Source organism: Vanellus vanellus (assembly GCF_965231255.1).
Source record: "Vanellus vanellus genome assembly, chromosome: 4".
In the NCBI taxonomy this organism is placed as follows: Eukaryota; Metazoa; Chordata; class Aves; order Charadriiformes; family Charadriidae; genus Vanellus; species Vanellus vanellus.
The window spans coordinates 29,998,147-30,020,662 of NC_138909.1; the positions used below are offsets into that span (position 1 = coordinate 29,998,147).

The 22,516-nt window shown below is 48.4% G+C and overlaps 2 protein-coding genes across 2 annotated transcripts in view; both read left to right on the forward strand.

Annotated features, from left to right (window-relative positions):
- The first annotated feature begins 15,922 nt into the window (after positions 1–15,922).
- Positions 15,923–18,253, forward strand: H2AZ1 (H2A.Z variant histone 1). The gene is made up of 5 exons (XM_082482374.1): positions 15,923–16,086; positions 16,529–16,606; positions 16,997–17,110; positions 17,573–17,702; positions 17,861–18,253. The coding sequence occupies exons 1-5, from the start codon at positions 16,084–16,086 to the stop codon at positions 17,920–17,922; spliced, it is 387 nt and encodes a 128-aa protein (XP_082338500.1). The 5' UTR covers positions 15,923–16,083; the 3' UTR covers positions 17,923–18,253.
- A 1,406-nt stretch (positions 18,254–19,659) lies between these two features.
- Positions 19,660–22,516, forward strand: part of DNAJB14 (DnaJ heat shock protein family (Hsp40) member B14) — a 29,362-nt gene continuing 26,505 nt past the window's right edge. The window contains exon 1 of the mRNA XM_082482297.1: positions 19,660–20,026. Within this exon, the coding sequence (XP_082338423.1) occupies positions 19,894–20,026 (133 nt within the window). The 5' untranslated portion in view covers positions 19,660–19,893. The remainder of the gene's footprint in view (positions 20,027–22,516) is intronic.

Here is a 22,516-nt window from a genome sequence, read left to right on the forward strand (position 1 = left end):
TTCCCTGAAGGACATGAAACCTTCGTTAAGAAAATCTAGGAGGAGGTTTGATTCATGCCTAGCTAAATTTTATCTACCTTGGCTTTTATAAAAGGACCACAGCTACTGGATCTGAAAACGTCTGTAAAGTTAACTCTGCTGTTCAGAAAATGATTTGATTTTCTTTTTGCTTTTCCCTGTGGTCTGAGCATGTATGTTTTTGGTTTGATGATTTTCTCATCTTAGTTGAATTGAAGTAGAGATGGATTTGGAGCTCTTGAAATACACACTCCTTTTACCATGCATTATGTGAGTCTGCCTGATCACATGACGTGCAGCAGAGATTGAAACAAAATGCGCTAGCTTCAACTCACAGGGTTTGCCCAAACATTGCTTTTTTAGTTTCAGTTAGCTTAATATGGCTCTCTTGAACCTCAATTTTATTTTTCAGACTTGGAGTAAATGTAAAAAACTTAAAACAAAACAACACAAAGAAAAAAATTACTGGGTTTCACCGTGGTCAGAACTCATCGGTTGTTTAACTTCTCTTAGCCCCAGGACGAGTCACCACAGTGAATGTACAAAGCACAAAGCAAGTTTTTTTTGGCTGTGGGCCTTGCTGGGAATGCTGGTGTGCAGTGTGTGCTGACACACCAGGGAGAGAAACATGTCCTGGACGGTTTCAACCCAATCTCCAGGCAGTCAACAGGAGACTTCTCATTGACCTCGCAGGACAGGAAGAAGAGCAAAAAGGGGGCTCCCTCAAAAAGACAGACAGGTCTTTGTAGCAGAAAATTCACGTGGCGCTTCAGTAGTTCTTTCTATGCTAGTATGGGTCTTGTCCCTTGCATCAACTGGGAAATCACCAATGTAAATACATATCTAATCATACCACAGGCATTTTAGGTACTGCTTCACCTAATTTTTAAAATCTCATTGGGCTAACTGGGTTTTTCAGTTTTCTTGCTGCAGGTAGGGCTGCATTACTGACAATGGAAGAAGAGAGTATTCAAAATGCTGGGGTAGCTTCATGCATGGAATATCTACAGCACTGGGTTCCCTTGCTCCCCAGGAGGAGCTGGGAATGGAGCTGTAACGGAAAGGAAGAGGAATCACTCAGGTTACCCTTCTTCAAGTGCCACAGTCATGTTTCTGAGTGCCCCCACAGCCAGGTTGAAGGAGGAGCGGGGATGGCCCTGCCCCGCAGCCTGCCTGCAGGGGGAAGAGAGAAGCAGAGGAAGTGGTTAGAGAAAGTACAGTAGAATAAAACCTGAGTTTGAATGTTTTAAAGCAAGATAAGAGCAAAGAAGGAAAAAGGTATGTATAAATCAGTGTCCTGAAATGTGACGCCTTTAAAATTTTCCTGATTTGGGAAATGTCCTTATTCAGAAAGGCACCGAGGATTCAGCATTTCTCTAAGTATGGATGTCCTTAAAGAAGCCTTCTTGGTTCACAACCCCTGCTGTCACAGGCACAGCTATTTCAGCCCTAAAAATCCTTCAGCTTGATACTGTTCACGCCTTGAGCAGGTACAGAGGAAGCATCCAACGTGCCCCGCCTCTCCCCTCACTTTTTGGGTAGCACAGTAACTTTCCCCGTCCCTCATGCCTTCTGTTCCTTAGCAGGAGCAGGAGGGGTTTGGGGGATGCAACCCAGGCTCCCACCGCAGGTGTAACCACTGCAGGTACTGCAGCAAATGCGCACGCCGGGCACGTCTGCCTCACTTACGTGGCAGAAACCTCTTGGGGCCATGTGCCAAGAGCAGGAAATTAATACATGGCCGTAACTTGATTTTCCGCTGCCTCAGCAGCTCCTGGCTCTCTCCCGTCCTGTGCCTGTGCATTTTTCCCACTGCCCACCTGCAGCTCGAACCTCCCCAGAAGGCTGTACAGCAGCACCAGCATCCCTCTGCAGTCTTGCTGTCGAGATACTTACTTGCCTCCCACTGATTTAAAATATAGCAATAGCAAGTGGGGAAAACAGCGAAGCATCTGACCCACAGCGAGAAGATGGGAGCTGCTGGTCTCCCTGCTGCCTCCCTGTGCACCTCCCTCCTGCCAGTGCAGGACAGCTCAGTACAGCTCTCCCCCAAAAGCACTGACAGCTCTTTTTCCTCCCCTCATGCCACGGTAGCTTTTCCCCAGGAGAGAGTGATTTCCATGGCAGGAGTAGAGGGGGTTTTTGCACCTCACCTGAACCAGTGCATGGCCATGTCCTCATTTTTTTCCACTCCAGCTCCTGGGTGCGAGACAAGGTAGCAAAGTCATAGTTAGGATAAAAAATACAGTGTCCAAAATCCAGCACTGTGGTGGTGTACCACACAGCGAAGAGCCACGTTTGTGATTCTGGCTCATACCCGTACATACTCTGGCAGCAAGTTATCTACGGCTTGGAGGAATGTTACCTTGCAAATACCTCTGTCCCACGATGTGCTGGGCATTGGGGTACCCCAGGTGAGCGTACATGTGAGCCACGTGGAAATGGAAGTCCTCATAACACAGCAGGATGTAGAGCAGGAGGAGGGCAGCAGTGATTACAGCTGCCAACTATAAAAGAGAGGAGCAGTCATGAGGCAAGGAGAAAAAGAAGCCGAGAACCAGCTACAGCAAATATTTCATCTGAGCTCTGAAGCCTCCCAAAGCTATTCCCCACAGAGGAAGGAGAGGAAAGGCTCACACAACCACAGAAAATCAAAGTCGCCTTTGATAGAGAGCTGGTTCCAGCACCCACTGAAGCAGGCAGAAAAGGCACCACCGACTTCAGCAAGCAGCAGATCAGCTCCTGAGTTAATAACCCCTTTAAGCTCTGCTACAGCAAAGGAAACTACAATCATTTCATTTTCTAGTGGTTCTCCTGAAGAAAAGAAAAAAAGAAAATCATAAGGTGGCATCAAGCTTTTACGAGCAATTCATCAAAGGAGGCTTGCCAGGCTCATTCCCTGGACACCCAGGTCCTCGGCCCACCGCTGCCCACCGCCAGCCACAGCATCACTGTACGGAGGTGAACGCTCCCTTTGTGAACATCCCCGGTTCACAAACCCTTTCATCCTGTGTTACAGTGAGGACACGTCGCCAACGTCCACACCTGACAGGAGAATAACCTTGGGTCTGAAATTCTTCTTGCATCCAAGGTATAAATCAGCGAAAAGCCCGAGGTAGTGCACCAGCAGGGAAAAAAAGATGAGAGACCAGAATTGGGCTGTTTGCTTTTTGATGCCAAATTGGATTCTCTGTGTTCGGTGAGCTAACTGTTAGCTTCCAGTGAGAGGAGCTGGCAACTTGAGCAACCACATCGTGGTGGGGTCAGAGATCCCTGGCTGGGGGAAGAAGACCAGGGTTAGGAAAAAGCTGTAGAAGCCTCACGTGGAGCCTCCTGCCCAAGCAATTTACTCGGAGCCCTTTGCCTCCCCACAGGGTAAAGCAGCGCATCTTGCCAATGGCACCAGTGCTGAAGAAAGTAAAACCCTTCCCTGCTACACGAGGAGACAGAGGGCAGGTACAATCCCAGGTGGAAGACATGGGTCCTTGAAAACAACACCAGAGGCAAATGCTGACTAGGTTTCTCAGTACAACCCTGTGCTGAGAGAAAGCACTCCAACGGGGCACGATCTAGAGGAGACCACTAATACCTCATCCTTCAGCTCTGCAGCTTTGGTGCAAGCAATTTGGACTCTTGGGTCTGATGTTGATGGGGACGTGCCAAAGCACCTGCAGGCGCCCTGCATGCCGCTGTCCCTCTCTTGCGGACGCAGGAGCAGAGCAGATATGAGCGGCCCCATTTCAATGGCCAAGTCAGAAACAAGTCCTGAGACCTGTCTGTGTGACCATGGCTGTCGCAGAACAAACACACTTTTTCATCTGGACATAACTTATTGCTACAGGTACTTGTGAATAGTGGCTACAGCTTGTACGTGGGTTTGTCACCATGCCATGCCCAGAATGAGCCAAGGGGACAAGAAGCAGCTGGAAAGGATGACAAGACGCAAGACCTTTAACAGCTGGATACTTCTCTGGCCACTATGGATGGTTTGATGCAACTGATACAGACGGGTGCAAAAACCAACTCCCCCTCTTTTTTTTTTTTTTTTTTACGGGGAGAGATATACACAGACCATTGCAAAGCAAACAGTGCATTTAAGTCCTGATCTGCTTCTTGGCTGCCTGGAGATCTCGAGGGCAGAAATGGTGTGGGTCTGGCATTTCCTTGCTCTTTTGTCAGGGCTCCCGCACTCCCACACACCCCTATCAGCTGTAGCAACCGCTGGAGACAGTAAGTTGCCAAGAGCTTGTTATCTCCTAATTGGGACCCAGGTCCTGGTTCAGGCCCATCTCTAATTGGGATTAGTGAATGCTGAGGATTAAATGAGCCTAGTTAGCTAATTAAGCTAAGCAGATAAAATAGATAAGAAATAATGACATGCAAATGCCCCAGCATTTGCTTTTCTGTCTGATGAGCTTAGAGAGGTAGGAAATTTTGCTGTTCTTTTTGCAACCCCTCTGTTCAGCCTGTGCCATGCTGTTGCTCAGACAGGGATGATTCCCAGATGTTTTGACAAAAGCAGCTCTCCTGTAACTCAGCGGAGACCTGTGGGGCCTGAAAGCACTAATGGGCATATGTAAGTCAATGACAAGTCCAAGAGGAAATGCAAGTCATTGATTTGGTTATTGCTGAATGCTTTTGTTCTTATTTATGGGGAGGAAATTATACTCCTGAAAAAAAAAATTATGATGGCTAGAAATATGGTAAGAAGTGCTTCTTGCTGGAGACACAGCTGATGTTAAGGGTCCGGCTCAGGCAAAGCTGAATGCAGATCTCTGCTGAAAGGAAGGGCAGTGTTTCTGAAGAGCAAAGGCTGCTGAGTAAGAGGATGGTTTCACACAGTGACCATGAGCTGCCTAACACTGTCACTATGCTATTTTGTCACTGTTGTAGTGGCTGGGGCTGGAACACATCAGGAAATGTTTCAAGTGGTTGCAGGAGATAGGGTGCACAATGCTGCAAGAGGCAGCAGGGGTGCTTTTATGGGTACAGATTTGGGGGCTGCAAGATGCTCCCAGCTGTGGTACCTCCTTTATGCTCCACATAAGGCTGCCTGAAGTCTCAGGAAGGGAGTGGGAAATGTGGTCTTCGGAATGAGCTATTTCTATTGCAGGTCTGGTACATCCCAGAATGACAGGATGGTAGGGGCTGGAAGGGACCTTTGGAGATTATCTAGTTCAAACCCTCTGCCAAAGCAGGTTTACCTAGAGCACATTGGATAGGAATGCATCCAGGTGCGTTTTGAATATCTCTAGAGAAGGAGGCTCCACAACCTCTATGGGCAGCCTGTTCCAATGCTCTGCCACCCTCAAAGTAAAGTTTTTCCTCATGTTGAGATGGAATTTCCTGCGTTCTAGTTTGTGCCCATTGCCCCCTGTCCTGTTGCTGGGCACCACTGTAAAGAGTCTGGCCCCATCCTCTTGCCCCTGCCCTTTAGGTATTTATAAGCATTGATGAGATCCCCCTCTCAGTCTTCTCCAGGCTGAACAGACCCAGGTCTCTCAGCCTCTCCTCATAAGAGAGGTGCTCCCTTGATTGTCTTCGTAGCCCTCCACTGGACACTCTCCAGTAGTTCCTTGTCTTGCTTGAACTGGGAAGCCCAGAGCACTACACATAACAGCAAACAAACGACTATTACTAAATGAAAGGGGAAAGGATGTGGTAGGAAAGTTGCTGCAGGTCACAGGGGAAACCTCTAAAGCCAGGCTGCAACCATGCACCACTGTAGTACATCATGGCCTGAATGGCAAGTGAGACATTTCACAGGCAGTTCCTTTAGAAATGGCCCACTGAGCATCCCTGATATCATTTAACCCCAGCCGGCAACTTGGATCAGGCAGCCGCTTGGTCATTCCCCTGCTCCCCCCAGAAGCGCAGGGAGAAAAGGAGGGCGAAAAAAAAAACCTCATGAGCTGAGATAAAGACAGTTTAATAGAACATCAAGGGAAGAAGAAAATAATAATAATAATGGTAAAAGAATATACAAAATAAAGTGATACAACACAATTCGCCCTCACCACCCGATGATCGGTTGCTCAGCCTGTCCTGAGCAGTGACTGCAGATCCCTGTCCCCTGGTCAACCCCCATTTATATACTGAGCATGATGTCTATGGTATGGAATATTCCTTTGGCCAGCTTGTCCTGTTTATGCTCCTTCTCACCTTCTATGAGAAGCTGTAAAAGTCCTTGACTAATGTACACATCACTTAGCAACAACTAAAACCAATATACGCTATCAAATTATTCTCATGCTAAATCCAACGCACAGCAGCTACTAGAAAAAAAATTAACTATATCCCAGTTGAAACCAGCACAATCCCTAATCTGATTTCTGGGGTTTGTGTTGTTTTTTTCTTTTTATTATTTTCTTTTTCTAAGCTTTCTTAACAGGCAAGGAAGACCGAGACCTACGCACCGCAAAAGGTAGGTGCTCAAAGTGCTGGAGTGCACTGATCCCGGCTTTGGAAGATGGCACCACAAACAGCCCTCACTTGGCTGCCCACCAGCATCTGAACAGGTACCTAAAAGCACACAGCTATTCCCACAGCAAGCAGACACTTTAGCACACGTTTTCATCACTAGTTAGCAAAAATATTCTTTTGCCCTCTGCTGTGGCTACATCTGTGTTCAGGTAAATGTGCTGTTTTAAATGTCTCCAAAACCAAGAGAGAGAGGAAACGTAATGATGTTTCTCAAGAAGCAGCTGCTGACAGAGGAGGGAGACCCTGAAGTGAGATGTTCCTGCAGAAGGGATGGAGGAGGGAGGCACAAGTCCCCTGGGTTTCCTCCAGGCTGGTTGTCTGCAGTGCCTCACCCTCACCACCAGCACCAAGGACTGAATGTGCAGTGTACCAGTGGTCCCAGAAACTGAGAGCTCTTGGGAGAGCCCAGCCGGGCAACATGCATTAGTCTGCCTCGAACGCAGGAACGTGGGAAGCTTGTTGCATTGCCCTGTGCAGGGGTGAGAAGTGGACCACTGGCCTTAAACCACTTCATAGTCTTGGGGGGAGCTCTCAGTTGTTCATCCCACCTTTTTGTTCTGTGGTGACTCATTCAGAAACTACTTTGCATGTTTCAGACCCTGCATCGTTGAGGCTGCTCTAAAGCAAGAGGAAGCCCAGTGGTATCGATAGAGCTACACCAGCAAACTGGGCAGTGAGGCAGCTAAACCAGACTCTGTACGCATATTTAAGCAACCCGGTTCCTACGGCAGCTTTGGCAACTCACCTGCACCGTCACTCATGTGTCAAAGCCAGGTGATCAGGATCAAGAAGGTGATCAAGAGGAATGCCTAAAAATCCCACCCGTAATGACTGCGCTGGAAGATGCCGCGTTACTGTGCACTAGCAAAAGTTTCTGCTCCCCAAACTCTGCATTGCAACAACTATTGGAGAGTCCTGCGTTGTGTTCCCCATGCCGGTGAGTAGAAAGCCCCAGAGATTCTACAGAGGCTTCGGTGACATTGCGATCGGGTCTGGGCGAGGCCATGGTGCTGAGAAAGCATTGCAAGGCTGACATTTGAGAGGCTGTTGTGCTCAAGCAGCTCCCTGTGGCTTCGACCCACCCTGGCACCAGTGGCTTTCAGGGGCTGGCATCGCTTTCTGGCCAGCTGTGGGGTCCACAGAACCATACAACAACCCTGTTCCAGCGCTCCCACCCCAAGCCCATCCCCACACTTACCTCCCACCTGCTCCATGCCAAGCCAGGGAGGTGAGGGTTCCCACCCCCTGGAGAAAGATTTGCCCGGCAGATATCAGCACTGCCCCTTCCTTCCCGTCGCTGCCGCGCTGCAGGCTTCAGGTCCCCCATCTCTCCGTCCCGCGGGAGGTCTGAGCGCCTCATTTTAACCCAGTCTGCTCTCCATCTCGCCAGGCACAGTTGCCACCCTGCCATAAGTCTTCCCCATCACCGTCCCTTAGTTTTGCTCCTGATTTATGGTAACAATAGCCCAGCTGCTTCACTAAGATAAGAGGGATGGATACGTATCCCCTTCACAGAGTCATAGAAAAAGAAGAGATGGTCCTTCCAAAAACCTTTCAAACCATTGATGTTTAACTCTGTGCCGAATATTTCTCTTCCTTCAGACTGCTCCCAGGTGTTGCAAGCCCCCACCAGTAAATTGTTTTATTTGACAAACTTGATGAAGTTTTTTCTTTCTGTTTTCACATGAGAAGGAAAGTGCTTCACAAGCACTGATAATGCTACCCACTGCTGCAAATGCTCGGTATCTTGTTATTTCAATTGCATGGCCTCCACAGGCACATGGGGTTTGATGTGTTGGATTTTAGACCAATGCAAGAATGTGCAAGCCCAGCCCCAGGTGAGAAAATTAGAAAAGGAGCATATAATGGTTTACCCCCAGCTGGCAACTAGGACTACGCTACCGCTTGCTCGCTTCTCACCCTTCCCTGCCCAGAAGGGTAGAGAGAAGAGGGAGAAAAGGAGGGTAAAGGGGAAAAAAAACCCACAAAAATCGCAGGCTGGATAAAGACAGTTTAATAGAATAAAAATGGGAAAGGAAAATAACAATAGTAATAATAATGGTAAAAGATTACACAAAATAAAGTGATACAACACAAGTCGCTCTCACCACCCAACATAGGTTGTCCAACCCATCCCAAGCAGTGACCGTGGATCCCTGCCCCCTGGTCAACCCCCATTTATATACTGAGCATGACATCTACACATGAAATATCCCGTTGGCCAGCTTGTTCTGTCTGTGGTCCCTCTCAGCTTCTATGGGAAGCTGAAAAACGTCCATGACTAGTATAAACATCACCTAGCAATAACTAATACAATATGCATTATTGGCATTCCTTTCATACCAAATCTGAAACACAGCAGCCACTAGAAAGAAAATTAGCTCTATCCTGGATGAAACCAGGACAGTATAATGATGTATAATCAGGATATTATCAGAACGTACAAAACCCCCACAAAGTTCAACAGGATGGGATTTTTTTTAAGCTAGAAAAGAGCTTACTTCTTACAGGCATTAATTTTATAGCTGTATAATTATGTCTGTTCATCTGCAGTAACTTCACCTACAGACTTTCAGACACTAAATTCCATTTTGCCTTCACATCTAAGAAAACACCTCTTTTTAACACAAGATCCCTAATGCATGTTACCTTTATTGCTCTCAAGTCCTAGCAGAGGATCTTAACCAGGTGGCCATCAGATAAGGTCTATCTTGTGCAAAGTGCTGACCTTGCCTGGTTGCTTGACAGCAAAAAATAAAGTTTTTCTTTCCAATTTTATAGCAAGATAAGTGCAGTGCTTTGGTTTCAAAGGCAATCCCACCCCCAAAGAACAAGGATACCTCTTTGACAGTGATGACTCAGCCTAAAAAACTTACTGAGAAGGAAACCCTTCATACTTTTGTATTTTATTTCTTATGTTATGCTGCCACCATTGGGCCAATTTCATTTGCTCAGTCACATGGTTGAAGAGATCCATCTTTATGCCCCTGGCCAAAGTGTGAACTATGTTCACAGTATATCAAATTTAATTGGACATTAATAGTCATACTGCAGGATCAATTGCTTCCAAGTGCAAACCTCTACATTAAGGAAACTAAAATAACTCAGAAATTTCTAAAACAAGTCCAAAGCAGAAGGACCTTCACTGCAGCAAAGAAAAAGGAAGAGATGAAAGAAGGTGAGGAGTCTAATACCTTCTTATCCTTCTTTTTTTTTTTTTTTTAGTTACAATTACTAGCATTTAAAGGAAAAAAAAAAAAAAAAAAAACTACCTCTCAGGCAGTCATTCTTATTGGGAATGAGCCACCCTTTAGTTGCAATCCCAAATTTTGGCAGAAGCGAGCTCCTGAGGTAGTCTTACTGTTGTTTGTAAAGGCATATTGGTAATAGTTATATTCATACTGACACCTTGCCTAGCTCAGTGAAATCGGTACTTTTCTCAGTATAAAACAGACCCTGGGGCTTGACATTCTTTGTTGCAGATGACTAAAAATGAGAGCATGGTATTATTAATTATGCATTATTCAGTGAGGACTATGCCATCTGTGTTACAAGCCAGGTGCAGTACAGGGTCTCATTCCAGTTGTGAGCCTGAGTTACTTCTCTACAAAAATCAACTTACACCACGAGGAAGAAGTGAACCAGGTTGTCAATCTAGAAACAAATGACGGCTGTTGTAGCTGCCTCCTACCAACAAATAAGAATTGGATCCTTTCCATCTGCAACAACTTTGGCAAGGAAAGGGCAAGACCCCCAATGAATTTTCTCTCTGCTCTTCCAAGGGGCAGATGGCATTTCTACTCTCCCTTTTGTTTTTCAACAGAACAAGTTGTAAAGAACCATTCCCAGCTCCTGCAAAGGAGCATTTTGATTGAAAACCTGGAACCAGCCACGTTCAGGAAAACACAATTTTCTTCCTGTTTCTTTTTCTCATAAAGGATTTCTTTAATCACACAGTTTCTCTTTCCCTCCTTGCTGCATTGGTGTGGTCAGGGAGAGAAGTGCTCAGATACTCTGCTTCAATTGAAAGGCGGATGTCAAGAGCTGGAAGAAGAATGAACGGCTGCGAGAGTAAAGAGGTAATAGGACACAGTCTCTGTTTGGGAGAGCTGGTGACTAGACTCAAGTCCCACAGAGAAAAGAAAGGATTTTCTTTTCTTTTCAAAGGATTGCACTGAAAGCCAGATGTGAAACGCTGCATTCATCCTTTCTTGTTTGGTTTTTAATGTTTGCTACTCTTTGCTCCAAATTAACTTAAATTTAGTAAGCAGACTAATTGAAAAAACACACAAAAGAATTATATATTGTTGAAAGAATGAACCAAGATAAGACATGCTCATAGCACACTGCCAGTTCAAACCAAACACCCTGACTTTACCACCTCAGACGCAGACTGTTTACAATCTATGCTTAGTCTAGGAGTGATGGTGGATTAAACAACAAGGAGCGATTAGCCCAAAAAGGATTTTCCAGCTTGCTTTCTTAGGAAAAGAAATTGGTATAACCAGATTGCTACAATTGGTACAAGCCTATTTAATTACAGTGTCCTATGGGCATAGGTATCACAGGGCAAATTAGATCCACCCTGAGAGTTCCCCAACTTGAACACAATTGGAATACGTATTTGCATATGCCTTTATAGCACAACACAAAATATCACATAAATATTACTTCAATTACTATACTAAATGGAGCTGAAATATAGGTAATGGGGAGGACAGAGGCACACAGCAACAACAAGAGGGCAGGGGAGGATAAGTTTCTGCATAAGACGATGGGAAGGATAAGGGTAAGGACTTCTGGGTAGCACCATCTCTGACAGACTCTCATTTCATTTTGCCTAACTAGCTCTAGCTTCCTTTCACAGCTGGCTAAACAAGAACAAGATAAAAATCTATTCAGACTAGTCACTATGACACTATTAATAGCTGATACAAGAACGTACAATGAACACCAGTGTAGATATAAGGGAAGTTCAAGTCTCTCTGAAATCAGTATGCAAGTGCTATCTGCAGATCTATTACGGATACATGTGAAGCTGCTTCCAGATACCAGATTAATAAACTTATCTGTTAAACCGTACAGTTGCATCCATTCATCACAACAGTGCAACTGGAGAGGATGTGATTTTCCTGAACGCAAATACAGCAGCAGAGAGATCCAACTGAGCAGAACCCTGTTATTTGATAGAGGTCCTGCAAAAGGGCAGCAGGGAAGCCATCTGCAAGGAGGAAGGATCCCAGGGGCAAATACAAGCCATACTGTAATTGATCTCACCACAAAAATAGAGCCCAAATGAATGTAAGTGGTGGTTACAAACTTAAAAAAAAAAAAAAAAAAAACAGCAAACTAAATTACTCACCTAAGGGGGAGTTCAGTCAAAGTTAAGCACACTAAAACCTATGACTAAAAACTGTATACTAAAAGCTAAGCCGTCTCTGCTTTGCTGTCACCTAAAAAATGAATTCCTCAAATGCCTTCTCCTGAGTGGCTTTGAAGTTCCCCAGATATTCAAATTTGTATCCTGGGAATACCATGGCAGGGCTGAGCACCTAGGCACGTATTTCCCACATAAACCCATTCACGATCCAGAAACTGCAAAGTTCCCTGAGGGATGTGATACAAAGAGCTTTCTGGGAGCGCTTTGTCCATTAGTCTACTAACGAAGATTATCTCCACCACTTCTGCAGGAACTAAAACCCTGCAAGAAATGAATTCAAGAGAGAGTCAAAATAAAACCATGTTCATAGCCTAGTGGTTAGCGAGGGGTGAGAAGTCGTCCTTGCTTTACAGAATGTGTCCATAATTTGGAGGCAAATGAAAATGAGTGTTAGTCTCCAAGAAAATCATATTAAGTAGTAGACAGAGTAGAAAGGAAAGAGCACTACACCCCAATTCTCCTAAGATGGGTTGAAAAATGCGCTCTGAGAACATAGCAGAAGTACCACCGGCAAAGCCGTTTGGCTTCATGTGGTAGGTGTGAAGCACCTGCAGTCCAGGACACCATATCAGCAGCCTGTCTGTTGGATTGCATGCAACATACTACAATGAAAGGAGGTCAGTTGCAGAATACCTAAAGCAGACAATAGTTGAGTACAAATACAACATCTTGTAATGAGAAGCATCTGAAAAACACAATAAAGAAATGGCACAAGGTCTGGGTAAATGATGCAAAGCCCTTCACTGCTGTGGCCTTCAGAGGTAATAAAAAGATATCCCAGCACACCTCACCACTGAGACCTCAGGGCATGGGTACCATTACACAAGCCCAAATATCAGCAATTCCTTTTCTAGACCTGCATGATTATTGTTAACTGGATCAATAAAAGCCAATTAGTCTGCTCTGCCCCCCTTGAAGCATATATCCCTTCTCCCCCATGAAGTGGTTACATTACAAAAACTGGATAAGACACCTGGGGGGTAGGCTTGGGGTACTGGTTTCATTAGGAAGATGGAGGCGCTAAGTGCTCCCTTTGTGTATGTGGGATTGAGGTTGAGTTATTTGTGCTCACAGCTGTGTCTGCGGTTGCTGGTTGTTCCTGGTGTACCTAAGTTAGTTTTAGTTTCTCTCTTTAAATATTAGGGAGGGGAAAGTTCAGGTTGTGCTTGTTAGAGAGGCTTGTTAGCTAGCGTAGGGTGAGGCTCATTCCATGTACTCTACCTGACATGTCCCTAACCTGATCTGTTTGGTAAATATACATCCTCGGGTTATCTTAACCTTCGGCATTAGGCTGCCTTGCCTGCGTCATCCCAGCTGTAAGGAGTGCTGAGCAGCTGAAAGTGTGCAGCCAAAGCGAGCTGTTGGGGAAGCTCACGTGGGAAGCAGGGAACGTCTGTGGCAGGGATTATCTCCATCTGGTAGGAGGCCTTTTTTTTCTGCTTCCTAGCACTTCTGTGGACAAAAAAACAGGGAGAAAAATCAATTTTTCTCCTCCTACATCTTGATTGCTGCTCCCAGAGGGTCTTACGGCCTGCAAGTTGGCTTCTTTTCGCTGTAAGGATAAGGGCAAATGGATCCTTGCTGTAGGAACTTTGGGCAGAAATAAATTTTAAAATAGCATGTTGAACGAAATCTTAACTTCTGCAGTCTTCTGTAAAATCTTTAGGTTTGCTTTTAAACTTAAAAAAACAAAACAAAACAAAAACATACCCCAAACCCTCTTATCTTCTGGCTAGCTGAAGGAGAGCATAAACAACTAATGCTTCAAATAGACAGAGGCACCAGACAGTTACATAAAAACAAACCGCCAGATTCCTGCACGTAGGAGTGTCTGCTCTCAATTCAGTCCTGCCTCTCTGCGCCTGTGCCTGGAAGTAGGTCTCCCTACCCTGAAGCAGGAGCAGCTGGCACAAAATGCTCGAAATGAAACTTGGGTGTTGAAGGCTTTGAGGATGTGGCCTTGGGCTCAAGCAAAGGGTCCTTTGTAGTCAGGGAACCAAGTATTTGGGGTCAGCCGTAGGAGCAGGAGAGCTACAAAGTTTTAAATCATTACTGTTTCAGTGAACAGCTGGAAAGACCTTGAAGTGGACCTCTAGGGATCAGCACGTACCCTCTTATCTTACAGTTCCCAGTATTTTGCTTGTTGTAGATCTGAAGAAAGTGGAAAAGTTATGGCGAGGAGAGTATTCTCACAACAACTTTATGCTCTCGGCTCTATCTCCCATTAATCATCTATCTGTGAGAGTACTCATCATGCACGGGACCCTTCGATATCAAGGTAGAGGAAATACATACATTAATACCTACTAGAGCAGTGGTTTTGTGATTAGATTGGTAAAGCACAAGACAGATCAAGTTAGTCTTCCCTCTAAAGAGCTATTCAGCCATTGAAGGGCCAGGGTTTTTCCCTGAGCTCTTTGCATACTCCCAGATGAATGGGGTATCTCCCAGATAACAAAGATTTATAGTGTTCTGGAAGAGCACAATTAATTGTTACTTTTTTGGAGTTGAAGGAAGTGGATGAACTGCAAACAGCCTCAGCTGAGCTCTGAGGTTAAACGGCTAGGCTGCTTTTTTCTGAAGTAGAAATAAGGATGCTGTACTGAGAATGGCACCTGAAAAAAAGGGGGAAAAAAATGGGGCCAGGGCTTCGTTTCAGGGAAATACAGGCAGAGATTTGAAGTTCCCAAGCCGAGAACATTTTCCCTTCGTTAGTTAAATGTTACACTTAGAACCAAATTCACGAGGAACAGTTTTTAACCATAGTTCGTGAAATATCCAGTGAGACAAATGGGTCTGAGGCAGGGTTGCCCTCGGTAATCACGCGCCTCTTGTGTAAGATGGGACTAAAAAATAAAGACTGGTGCAGGCGTGTGAGATGTTGGCCATGCCGGCGCTTCCCCGCCCCCAGCATCACGAAGAGCAGACGCGACTTCATCCTCATTCGAACGGCGCTGGGTGGCCTCTTGTCTTCGCTAACGCAGTGTAAGATCTCCTCATCCCAAGCCCGGGACGTAATCTCCTTCAGGCAGCTTCTGAGGTGCTTTGTATGCCAAGTCAATTAACTTTATTGGGGAAGGCTTCAACCGGCAGCGCAGCGGATCGAAACCAACTCGAGTAGAAGGCGAGGCAGAGCCAGGTTCAGACAGGAATGGGACCTGGCAATAAATAACCCCTAATAAATAGGCTGGGGCACTCGGTGACTTCAGGCAACCACCCCTTCGGGCCTCTCCCCCTCCAGAGGCCCGGGGATGGGGGGGGGCAGGCCGCCGGACCCGGCCCTCACCCCTCGGCTGAGGGGAAGCGGGTGGGGCCCGGGCGGCTGTGGGTGATGGAGGGCCGCCCGCTGCCTGAGGCAACGACCGAGCAGCTGTTTTCGCTCCCAGCACGCTCCAGGTACGCTTGCTTATATTTTATTTTATTTTATTTTATTCAGACTTTAGCTCTCAGAGGGCGCGACCCCCTATGGAGGACCCGTGAAGCGACTGCCCCGGCCGTCAGCAACCGGCACGCGCGAAAGCCCGCCCTGATGGCGGGCGATGCGCTCCTCGGCCGGAGGCGCCGGGACGTGGGGGAACTGCGCCTCCCTCCCCCTGAAACAACGGCGGAGGACGGAAGGGAGCCTGGGGGGGGGAAGGGCGGGCTGGGCAGCAAGTCTGGTTGGCCGGCGCCGCTGGGTCGGGCCGCGGCCACCGCAGGCGGAGCAGCTCCGCATGGGGGGGTGCCGCCGCCGCCGCCGCCGCCGCCGCCGCCGCCGCCGCCCGGGACTCAGCCCCCCACCCCCGCCGCTCTCTTGGGCGCCACACTGCCCCCCCTACACCGGCACCCGGCGCCTGTCCCTTTAAATAGGGGCGGGGCCTTTCCCGCACTCCGCATCGAGAGGCCGGCACCGCCCCGCCCCGCCATTGGTTGTCACTGGGGGAGAGCGGCCCGCCCCCGCCCGCAGCCATTGGCTAGGGGCGAGGCTGGGGTTCCCGGATGCAGGCACGCTCGGCGGTTATAAAGCGCCGGGGGAAGGCGGGAGCGGACGCAGTTTGAATCGCGGCGGGTCGAGACCGGTCGGTGTTGTTGCCCGGGCTCCGTGCTTGTGGGACGCTCTCTTCCTCTGCCTGGGCCTGCGCGGCGCTGCGGTCTGGTTCGCCATGGTGAGGAGCCGCGGGCAGCGGCGCTGCTGCTGCCGCCGGGGAGAGTGGGAGGGATCGAGGTGATGCGGCCGTTGGGGTGAGGGGAGAACGCGCGCGGGGGAGGGGAGTGCGGACAACGCGCGCCGATGGGTGCGTTACCTGCCGGTAGGCGGGGGAGAAGGGGGGGGGCGGTGGGGGGGTGTCGCACGCGCACTAGTGCCGCCGGGGAGAGGGAGTGGCGGCCGCGCATGCGCGCGGGGAGCGGCCTATGCCGCTAGGTGTAGCGGGCAGCGCGCAGGCGCCTGGGCGTCGCGTGTGCCGGGGGGGGTGAGGACACGGGCGGGGGAGGAGGGGAGCGCATGCGCGGTGGTGCGCTGCCGCCGGCGGCCCTCGGCGGTGCGCCCCCTCTGAGGAGAGGGAGGCTGGCGGGCGTAGTGCGCGTTCTGACACACCTCTCTGCTAGGCTGGTGGTAAAGCTGGGAAGGACTCTGGGAAGACCAAGACCAAAGCAGTGTCCCGTTCTCAGCGGGCTGGATTGCAGGTGAGCAGGGACAGGGGTGTGAATTGGCTTTCCATCTCTTGGTTGGCTGTACCTTGTGAAATCTGCACAGTTTGCTGTCTGTTGTCTAGAATGGTGTAAGGATCTGTGGGATCCTGGAGTGTGTTAATGTCTGGCTTGACTATTTTTAGACTTTTTGCATATCTGTGCAGGAGGGAAGAGAATTCCCTTGTGGCTGTTGCTGCTGCTTGTGGTTAGAATTGTGAACTTGGCATACAGTGGCCTTAGCTGGATTCTTAAGTATTGAAATTAGTCTTATACCAGTTTTACGTCTGCCACTGGGATTCTGTTGCCCAGCATGTGGCTTAGAGTAGTAGCTTTCTTCTTCTGTCTCTGTCATCACAGCCTATTCATACTTCTCTTATTTTCCAGTTCCCTGTTGGCCGCATCCACAGGCACCTGAAGTCTAGGACTACCAGCCATGGACGTGTAGGAGCCACAGCTGCTGTGTATAGCGCTGCAATCCTGGAGTACTTGACAGCTGAGGTAAAGGTCCTGCAAGGGGTGCAAGCAAGTTAGCCAACTCTGAAATGGCACAATGACCAGAGCCCACTGTATTTTGCCAATTTGGACCGAGATGTGAATTCTTCACTTGCTTTGAGTCAGTTTCAAGCGCGTGCATCATCAGGAGACCATGAAATATGCATGGGACCTTCTGCTCTGCATTTTGTGCCGATCAAATAGCTGTGACTTACAGGACAGTTGGAAGTGTGAAGTATTTTATAAAATGTGCTGTTACAGCATGTCATATCTGCTGTAAAACACTTATTCTCTTCTTGGGGAAAACTAAATGTGGAGCTCCAAAGGAGGAACCCTTTCAGAAGAGGCATTGTTTGCTGTCTTGGTGTCACTAATAGTGTATCTGGTGTAAAGAATAAAATAGCTAAGGCCATGCAATTGGTCTTGCTTGACTTGTGTAACTCAGTTTAAAAATTATCTTGTCCTCAGGTTCTTGAATTGGCAGGAAATGCATCCAAAGACTTGAAGGTGAAGCGTATCACTCCCCGTCACTTGCAGCTTGCAATTAGAGGAGATGAAGAATTGGACTCTCTCATTAAGGCAACAATTGCTGGTGGTGGTATGTAAATTGCTTGCTAACTGTGGTGCTGTGAGTTGGGTGGCAAGAACTCTATAACAGACCAGAGGTTGCTTAATGCTGTCATTTTATTTGAAGTGTGAAGTTCAGGAAAACTGTTGAAGAGAAATAACATGGTCTTAATTGTTGTTCTTTCTTAGGTGTAATACCGCATATCCACAAGTCTCTCATTGGAAAGAAAGGACAACAGAAAACTGTCTAAAGGATACCGGGATTCCTTGTTATCTCAGGACTCAAGTACTTAATTGTCCAGTGTTGGTGATTCCAGTGGACTGTATCTGTGAAACACGATTTTGCCTTTTTGTAACTTTGAGAAGCTAAAGCTCCCTTGAGCTTTCTAACAAACCAAATTTCTGCATTGAAGTCTTAACCGTATTTAAGTGTTACCATGGCTTCAAAGAAGCTATTGTATTTGTAGTGGGTTTTGATTGAGCTGACTGTTTTTAGATTGGTTTAAGTAAAGGAAATGTTTGGGTTTGTACAGACTTTTCATCCACTAGAGTGGAACTATTCAATAAATGTTATATGAAGACTGATTGTCTCTTGTCCACTAACTGAAAAATACTTGGTTTCGACTACACAGCTCTCCCAAGAGTTGTTCCCAGAACTCTGACAATCCTGCTGCCAGCTGTGCTTGGGCTGTCTAGGAAAAATGGTCCTATAGTACTGTTTGGTAAATACCATTGAGTGAAATGGTACATGGGTCCTATCCTGTGAAGTTATGTTCTTGCTGAGTGAGCCAGCTGTGCAGTATGCCAGGTGCCTTTACCAGGGCATATGTGAGGCTGGTGCTATTTAAGGCCAGTTCTACTTGAGGTCAGCCTTCATAGAGGGAAGGGATCTGTTGTGGAGGAGGAAGAAGGTCAACTGAATGGATGTTGAAAATCCACAGCTTCAACTGGTTTTCTGTGTGGCAGGGCCTGACCCCTCTCACTGTTTCTTCTAAAAGGCCATGGAGGGACATCTATGGAGGCAGGGGCTGTACTGCAGCAGCTTTGAGGAGGAGGTAGCAGTCAAATAACACTGTTTCACGGTGGGCTTTACCTCTGCAGGTGGCAGTGGTCTGACTGAGGAAGCACTTGGTGATGGGGGTGGGGAGCAACCTCCATGGAGTTTAAGGATGGACTGTTGAAGTTACAGTTTTACCTTCTGCCAAACAGTAGCAGCAGATTGCCAGGGGTCCTGGTCACATTTCCTTTACCCTTGCTTCTCTAGCTCTGCAGGTTCACTCCTTACAGCCAAGGGCTGCCCGTTGCTGGGCAAAGGGATCCCTCTGCCTTTAGATAAAGCAGAGGAGGGTCTCCACACCAGGTCCCTTGGCTGGGGCAGCGAGCACCAGGCCTTCCAGAGCTGCTTCCCCCAGCAGTGAAATACTTCAAATAAAGATGCTTCTGCATTGCACAGGCCTGCCTGTTTCCATAACCTCTTTCAGGTAACAGTCTCTGCTGCAGCACTGTAGCTGGAAGGTGTTGACCCAGATTATAAATGTTGGTCAGACCTCCATTAACTGCACTCCTCCTGCAGTGCTGTGCTGGAGCAGCACCCGAGTGCTCGGCGGGATGAAACTGATGTCGCAAATTATAGCGAGTAGTTACAAGGCGCTAACAAGCACCTCAAAGCACAGTTAACGCACCGTAGACGACAACGCGCGGGGCTCCTCTCTCTCCTGTGCCGGTTCCGGCAAGGCCGGGCTGGGCCGGCGCGACACCCCTCGGGCCGCATTGCAGTGCCAACGCACAGCCGCCCGCCCGGTACTTCTCCGTGGCGGCCGGCTCCCTCGGGCCGCTGCCAGGCGGCGGGTGAGCGGCGGCGCTCCCGGCCCGGAGGAGCGTGACGCTGGGCTGCGGTACGGCCCTTGCCGGGGCGGCTACTGGAGCCCCAGGGCGGGCGGGGCGCCCCGGGCCCGGGCGGCGGCGCATGCGCGGCGGCGCCCCGGAAGCAGGCGGCGGGCCGGGCTGGCTGCCGGGCCGAGCGCCGCGCTGGGGCTGCGGGTACCGCCGGCGCGGAACGGAACGGCGCGGCGGGATGAGCCTTGCGGAGTGAGGGAAGCCCCCGCCCGCCCTCCTGCCCGCTCCGCTCCTCTCTCTGCCCTTCTGCCCCGCCCGGCTCCGCTCTGGCTTCAGGCCCCTTCTCTCTGCGCTGCGGCGGGCGGAGGCGGCGGAAGGAGAAGCCCATGGAGGGGAACCGGGACGAGGCCGAGAAGTGCATCGGGATCGCGCGGGAGGCGCTGGAGGCCGGCAACCGCGACCGCGCCCTCCGCTTCCTCGGCAAGGCCCAGAAGCTCTACCCGACTGAGACGGCCCGAGGTGAAGCCCGGCCCCCCCCTCCCTTCCTGCCGCGGCCGCCCTTCCTCCCCTCTCCCGCTCCGCCGGGACGAGGGGGGCCTGCGGGCATGGCGGGGGGAGGGGGGGATCTCCTCACCCCGTGGCGGCCGTTAGCCCGCGCGGCGGGACCCCGCAGGCTGAGGCGAGGCGGGGGGGGGGGGACACCCAGCGCGGCCCCTACACCATCCCGAGCTGCGGTGCCCGGCGGTGTGCGAGGCTCGGCTGGGGGAAAAAAAAAAAAAAAAGGCCGGAGTGATGGTGGAAGCGCCCAGGAGGAGCGCTTGGGGCAGGTGGATTTCCACCGCCGGTGCGCGCCTCTGGCGTGGGGCGGTGGGGAGCAGGGGGGAGGGTTACCTCTCTCCTCCCCAAAGGGGTTTGCTCTGGGCCAGCCCTGCTCCTCGCCCGCATTTCCCCACCTCCCTTTAGCCGTCGGTATGTAAGCGTAGCCGCTCAGACCCGATTAACAGCAGGACACCGCAGGCCCCAGGCCGAATCAGGCTGGGTTGGCTGCTCTTCTGTCATAGGGAATGAGTCCTCGCTCACAGCTTGCGGTAAGAGCAGCTGTTCCAGGCTGGGCAGTGTCCTCGTCCTCCAGCTTCCTTGTGGTTTGGAGTTTCTCTGTTTCCTCTCCCTTTTGGTTGTACAGTCGCTATGTAGGAATTACAGGCGGGTTTTAACTTTCCTGGAGACAATGTCGGGATATGTGGCTACCCTTACCGCTTAATTGGCTCTTCAGACAATTCTGTGCTAAAACTTGAAAAATAATTAGCATCTTTCTAGCAAGCAGTAATAATAAGGTTTCAGTGTTTGCAGAGCTGTTACCTGTTTTGGGGACTTTCTGTCACACAGTGTCAGAAGTTGGCTCGAAGTACCTTTGAACGCATCAGTGACTTGTTGCGTTCCTCTGGTTCTCGCTTACGTTGTCTATGCCATGGAAGAAATAGGAGACATTTCAGTGCTCTGTACTGGCTGAAAGGCCTCAGCATTTACCATTTTTGGAACATGACTTTGGGGCGAAATCCTGACTGGAAGTGTTCTGTGCTGTATTTTATACTGTAGTGAAGCTTTTAGTCAGGAGAGCAGATTCAGTGAATGTTTTCTGTCCTGCTTTGTCTCATGAATACTTTTAATATGGAATCAAGAAGCAAAGGTCTCATCAGTGCTATTCTCTTTTTATAGTATATAGGGGTTTGGGGTGTGTGGGTTTTTCTTTTTCCTACAAGACAGGATGGATGTTGCTCGTAAATCACCTGGAAGAAGGTAACCATTGCTTTGGGTCAAGGATGTAGCACTGTTTATATTCTTGCTTTATTAGCTACTTCTCTGAAAAAAAAAAAAAAAAAAAAAAAAACAAGCAGAAGTTTGACATATTCACCTAAATTTCTGTGGCTTAAGAAGGTGACGTGTGAAAACACTTTCAGCTTTTTGGAAGCTGTGTTGGTCAATGGGCAGGAAGTCTGAGGGTTTCAATTCAGCTTCTTCCTCCAAAAAGAGTGAATACCTTTCTCTGCTTCACGTAGCTTATTACCGTCTTATACGTCCAAGATAAGAGTTACAGTAGCTCTCAGAAAAAAAAAGTATTCTCCATCTGATTTGTTTTGGATATTTGGGGTTTTCTCTTTTAAGTAGGACTGTTACTACATAGCCACCATTTGTAAAGTACTCAGTGCAAGAAATAGATGGCTAATTAGGCTATTGTCTGTAGGACACTTACTTTATTCACTGTGGAAATTAGCAAAGTATGTCATAAATGAGGTACAGATCTGGTGAAAAGAAGATGGTCTTGTGTTTATGGTAGCACACTGTAATCTGGGGAATTGTGTACTGAAGCTAAATGCTTCACAGCGTTTCTCTGTGATGTTAAATAAGTCACTTCACTCAGTTTCCATTAGTGATGGCTAATTGTGCTTCATTTTTCAGGTATTCAGCTTGAAACAAGGGCCTGATTTGTGGAACTGGTGGGCAGTTAAAGCTCTGTCTGAAGCTAATGAGAATTGCAGATGTCCTAATACCACTGAAAAAAATCAGGCCCTAGGCCTGATTTGATCTAGGTACTTAGAAATTAGGGGACTCTGTAAACTTTTAATGTTTCTGTGCTTCAGTTTTCTAGCTGTGGAGATTGGTGATTATTTTCAACTCATCCCATTTCCTCCCAAAACAACACACAACTCATTGGTTTTATTTTTTTTTTTTTTTAAGTTTGTGGCACTTAAATAGCCCTGTTAAAAGTGCAGTAAGCTGCAAGGACACAGAATGTCCTCTTTTCAGAACTGGAAGGTGTGCAATAAATTAGACCTGGAATTTTACACTGACAAAGAACAAGCGAAATTAATGCTTCGTTATCTCATTGTCATCTTTTAGATACATTAAACCAGGGGTCCACTTGGAAAAAGAAAACCCAGTAATTCATCAGATAATTAAAAATGTGTCATAGCACGTACCCAATAAAAGGAAACAACAGTTAAGGTTTTG